Source organism: Ctenocephalides felis, unplaced genomic scaffold (genome assembly GCF_003426905.1).
Source record: "Ctenocephalides felis isolate EL2017-DRISC unplaced genomic scaffold, ASM342690v1 CF-g0.4_SCAFFOLD_01886, whole genome shotgun sequence".
NCBI lineage: Eukaryota > Metazoa > Arthropoda > Insecta > Siphonaptera > Pulicidae > Ctenocephalides > Ctenocephalides felis.
The window spans coordinates 78,873,865-78,879,864 of NW_020538040.1; the positions used below are offsets into that span (position 1 = coordinate 78,873,865).

Below are 6,000 nucleotides of genomic sequence, written 5' to 3' on the forward strand. Positions count from 1 at the left end.
TTACTGTTCACAGTAGTTTTGCTGTTTTATATGTTTGTCTAAAAATAAAGTAACGTATACAACCTGCTAATAAATACATCAGTTTGCACGGACTATTATTGATTTATTATATACTAGCTGACCCGGCAAACGTTGTTTTGCTAAATAAGGTATATTCTAAACCATTTCTAGAGAATCAAAAATATTAATACTTTTAGTGTATAAGGATGCGTTGTTTGAATGCTGTACGAGGTCTGTTCAAAAAGTACCCGGAATTTTCGTTTTTTCAAAAAAATATTTATTTATTCGTCTACATTAATGTGGTCCCCTCAAAGTAGTCCCCCCCAGATATAATACACTTATGCCAGCGTTTTTTCCAATTTTCGAAGCACCCTTGATATTCACTTTTTGATATGTCCTTGAGCACTCTCAGCGATTTTCTTCAATCGAGGAAAACCGCCGTCCTGGTGAATTTTTGCACTTTGCAACACTTTATTTCATTTTTTACGCAAAATTTAATACAAATTCTTTGACTTTTCAATTCTTCCATTGTAAAAATCGCCGAGCTCAGAAAAACACGTCGAACCTTAGCGACTACCACAGACAAAGTAAACAGTGAATATAGCTGAAAATTTCATCATACTTTAGGGGCATGTATACCAACACAATAAAAAAAAAATTTTGACAATCAGACACTCCAGACCCGCGAAATTTAATTATTAGTAATTCCGGGTACTTTTTGAACACAGTTAGGTATTATAAAAACAATAAACCAAATAGTTTGTCTATATTTTGTCAATACAATCAAACTGCAAGTTTTATACACTTTCTATAGAAAACATCCTATAATCCAATCCGAGTCTTTTTTGGTCTTTCGGCTTATTAATTACGTTTCAAGTTTTTCAGATTCTTTTTGGATTCTGAATTTTGTGTATAATTGTAAATAATACTACTGAGCTTATACAAAATTTTCAAATTTTTGCGAGGAAAGATAAAAAATGAATTAAGTATTTCTTCTTTGATCTGCTTTTTGAAAAGATTCAAGTTACATTCGATGAATTAAAGTAAATTTAATAAAAAGTATATATGTAGAGCAAGGCGAGACACAAAGGTCCAATTTGACTTTGAGCAATTATAAACTATATTGTGAAAACCATAACAATTAAATCACAACAAATAAGACATATCAAACGAACAATTATCTGACTACGTTCAGTAAACTGACTTCTACTTCATCATTGTAGAAATGTGCTTTTTTGATGTCTTCCAAAAATTTGTTATCTAGACTTTTTTATCCTATATGCGGGGTAACTTGTAACGGGCAGGTGGCAAAAGGTTTAAAGCCTTATTATAATTTTAAAGGTATTTTACAAAATAATTACATTTTTAACTAATGATAAAACTACCAACGGAAGAAAATACGTTTATTATGGATTTTCAAAGATTACCGTTTATCTCCCCCATTTCAAAGATTATCGTTTTCAAATCAAGTTTATAGCTGGCTATACATCTTTTTTCCTTTACTTTCAAATATTGTTGTTAAACAATGCTTAACTTTACTGATTTTTGGCACATCGGTGGTGGACCTTTTTAATCCCGGACCTTCATATATTACTATCTATTCTGCGATAAATTCTGGGAAATTATAACCGGAAAAATGTTATTCGACAAAATGTCCATTTGATCAATACCAAATTTAGGTTCTGAATTTAAATAAGATAAATAAAAAATAATATAACCTAGAAAATGTTTTATAAATACCAATGAGTATATAATTATACAAATGAGATCTTTCAGAGCACCGTGTTTGAGAAAAATATGCCAAAAAGTGCATTTTCATATTAACATATCAAAAAAGTTTATATTTTGAGTCTCTAGTAACACTTGCGGCCCGTTCACTAACGTTTTTGTATATAAATAAAACTACAAACAAAACTACTTACTACAAATTTATCATAAATAAATAATATTCGCGTAAAACATCCTATTAAACGTAATTGAACACCATCTGTCAAAAGCGTTTGACATTTCACGAAATTGCCACCGTCCATTGTTTTATTTAAATTACGCTTTTACAAAAATTTTCAAATTATAAATGTAAAGTTTCTACGCGGATTTGAAATAATTTCTCACCTTTTGGACTTTCTCTGGATTAGCACAAATTTTTCAAGACTAAGACTGGCCAAATCGATTCAGCCGTTTTCGAGTTTTATTCGGACATTTGAAAGAGAGCTCTATTTTTATATATATTAGATTATAGCCAAAGTAGGTAGCAATTATTTTTTGAACTAATTACAATATTTGAGCGTTTTCGTACAAATAAATAAATATTACTAAATCTTCTATTTACTATTTTTAAGTATGTCCGTGTGTGCAAATTATTTATTTTTTAGTTATTTAACAAAATGCATTAGTGATCTATTTACATCGAAAATTATTATAATAACAAGTTCGATTGTTAATCAAATCTTTTTTAAGATATATGTTTCTTAAGCCAGACAAATCCAATCTTTATATTAAGTATAAACGATAATAGCCTTAAAAACAAGTGCAGTTGCAAAATCATAAATCGCATTATCAATCATTTCATACAATGTAAAGAAACAATTATGAATTGAAAGTCAGATTTTGTATCTCACCTTTATTAATGGGTCATTTTCAATCTTTTATGAACGTGTTTTATTTAGTGTGTAACAAACTTTAACGGTGTCTGAATTGCTTCATTTTCGTTTATAATAATATGAATGATTTCATCAACCACATACGATTGCTTAGATGTTAATAAGCTAATGTACGATATTTATGCCGTAAATGATGACACTGAATATTGAGCGGTTAAGACGATAGGAGATCGTTCTTAATCAGTGGACAAAACTCTTTGCCGCATTTGGATTGTAACTTGTCCAGCGGCGGTATCGGATTCGGAAAAGCTCTCATCTGATTCGCGTTGTACGCCCCCAAGTAGTAGCCGCAGTGACTACAGCGTAGTACCATTGTTGGATTTTTCGCGAGTATGCACGGCAGGAAGCATATGGGCCAGCAGCCGACTAAGCACAATGCCGCTAGCTGCGATCGACTCACCTGTTACAAAAAGTTATCAATAACCTATGCGCACTGTGCGGTTCGAACTCGTTTATTGGCTATTGCAAGAGTTCATATCAATAAAAAAAACAACTAATTAATAAACTATTATCAATATATTATTAGTTACTGAGTAGCCGGTCTAAACTTTCGATAAATAATAATTTACAGCCCGCCATTTTGTCTTTTGAATTTCGCGGCTATGTACAAAGCGCTACAGAGCTCGTATCTGGCAATACTATACATAATTTGAAAGGTCTTGACATAACCTACAAAACGACGCTATGCATGATTAGTTTGAATATTGCGTTCAACAGTTATAGACGTGTAAACATGGAGTTCACTAACGCCGAAATTCGCGCTAATTTAAAATTTTCTTTCGTTAAAGGCAAATCCGCTAGAGAAACGTTCCGTGAGATTAATGGTGTTTTGGGGGATGGTACTCTATCACTTGGAACCGCGGAGGAATGGTTTCGACGATTCAGAGCCGGTGAAAACGACACCATGGATAAGCCAGCCGGCGGAAGACCTGTGACGACAAATACCGATCAAATCATGGAATACATCGAGTTAGACCGGCATGTGGCATCTCGTGACATCGCCCAGGAGATGGGAGTTAGTCACCAAACCATTTGAAACCATCTGCAGAGGGCTGAATACAAAAAAAGCTTGATGTTTGGGTGCCGCATGATTTGGCGCAAAAAAACCTTCTGGACCGAATCAACGCCTGCGATATGCTGCTGAAACGGAACGAACTCGACCCATTCTTGAAGCGGATGGTGACTGGCGACGAAAAATGGATCACATACGACAATATCAAGCGAAGGCCGGTGAATCGTCCCAAACAGTGGCCAAGACGGGATTGACGGCCAGGAAGGTTTTGCTGTGTGTTTGGTGGGATTGGAAGGGAATCATCCACTATGAGCTGCTCCCATATGGCCAGACGCCTAATTCTACCATCTACTGCGAACAACTGGACCGCTTAAAACAGGCGATCGACCAGAAGCGTCCAGAATTGGCCAACAGGAAGGGTGTAGTGTTCCACCAGGACAACGCCAGACCACACACTTCGTTGATGACTCGTCAGAAGCTACGGGAGCTCGGATGGGAGGTTTTATCGCATCCACCATATAGCCCGGACATAGCGCCAAGTGATTACCACCTGTTCCTGTCCATGGCGAATGCCCTTGGTGGTGTAAAGTTGAACTCAAAAGAGGCTTGTGAAAAGTGGCTGTCCGAGTTCTTCGCAAATAAGGAGGGGGGCTTCTACGAGAGAGGTATTATGAAGTTGCCGTCTAGATGGAAACAGATTATCGAACAAAACGGCGCATATTTGAACTAAATCCGATCACTGTAACACTTTTTATAAAGCATTGAATAAAGAGCAAAAAAGCGGAAGGGAGATATTTGACAACCATAATAATATACATGCTAAACACTAAACGCACTTAGGTATGCCCCTATAGGTTTATTTAATCAAGAAAGTAACAAACTGTAAATGAAGAATCAAATCAAATTGAAATCCGAAAAATACAAAGAGGAAAGTTAGTAGGTAACGAGAAAATAGGTACAAGTGAAAATAGACATGTGAGTATTTGTATTTCTAGGCCGTTAGGCTGAAATAAATGTGATAACTAATAAGGGGGAATGGCATTGTGGCTTAAGGCAAAATGCTAGAACTTCCCGTACCAAAAAAAAATTTTTTCAAAAAGATTAACATTTTTGAAAAAAATTTACTCTGAAAAAATTAGATTTTTGAGAAACTATACATTTTTGACAAAAATTTACTTTTTTTTGAAAAAAGAAAAAACTTTTTGAAGAAAAATTTATTTTGAAATATTTTGGAAATTCTGAACTTTTTTTCAAAGCAATCGTACTGCCTTAACTGCATAGAGACGAAATATCAAAGCGAGTAAGCGCCGCGCCGCCGTCTAACGGATAAACATTGGTACGGATCCCATAGGAATGTAAACAAAATGTATACTTATTGTTAAGATCTCTATAAAACATCTGATAATTTGATGTGCATATGTCTAGTGATCATTTTTGACCGCCAGATGGCATTTTTTTTTTTACTTTTTTTTTGCTAGATCTCCAAACCCGCTAGACCTGCCTTCATGAAAATTTGGTCAGTGATTATTCAAATCGGACGCTCTGTTCTCTTGTAAAAGATATATAAAAATCTTCATTTTCGATTTTTTTGCGATTACTATAACTTGCCCTACGGGAAGTTAATAATAATACAAAGAAGAATCATTTTTATCTAAATCATCACGATTCGAGACTTCTGATCGTTTTGACGCACCAACAATTCTATGTAATTCAATCTTAGCCTTGACACCGAAGTAATCATTACTGTAATACGTAAGCCATTCTTTAAATTGAAAAACAATTAGTCAAATGTGTAATGTCGTTAAACTGTAACCCTTTCGCTACGGCAGTGTTTTCCGCAGAAGTGACACTGTTGTACGTGTCAGCAAGCCACCCAGTATTTGCTGCACAACATATTTTATTAAGGGGGTATTCTAGTGTAGAGCGATGAATTTTAGGTCATAGAGTCGTAAAAAAAAGCAATGAATGTTTTTACTATCCATTTTTTACCACTTGTTTACTAATGTTATTGAAATACGAAATACGAAATAAGAATTAAAAAATTAAAAAGTTGAAAATTGTAAAAGTTCGCAGCTGATAAAGTGGGTGGTCTCAAAAAATTGGCACCTCAGTCTTGACATGATTTTAGCCCTCCTAGCCATCGGAAATGCAAGAAATAAAATGATTAGTAATCTATAATGATGTCGCAATCGCCCGAACTCGCGATGAGTAAAAAAAAATTTTTTTACAAATTGGCGACTGTTTAAAAAAAAAGTGTTTGTTTTACAGTTTTTTTTTAATTTTAAAGTTTTTAATAAAATTAGAATTTTTTATATCTTTAATTTTTTT

General features: G+C 34.2%; 1 protein-coding gene across 1 annotated transcript; it reads left to right on the forward strand.

Moving 5' to 3' along the window:
* The first annotated feature begins 3,393 nt into the window (after positions 1 to 3,393).
* Positions 3,394 to 3,696, forward strand: LOC113375409 (protein GVQW3-like). The gene has a single exon (XM_026615345.1). The coding sequence runs from the start codon at positions 3,394 to 3,396 to the stop codon at positions 3,694 to 3,696; it is 303 nt and encodes a 100-aa protein (XP_026471130.1).
* The last annotated feature ends 2,304 nt before the right edge of the window (positions 3,697 to 6,000 follow it).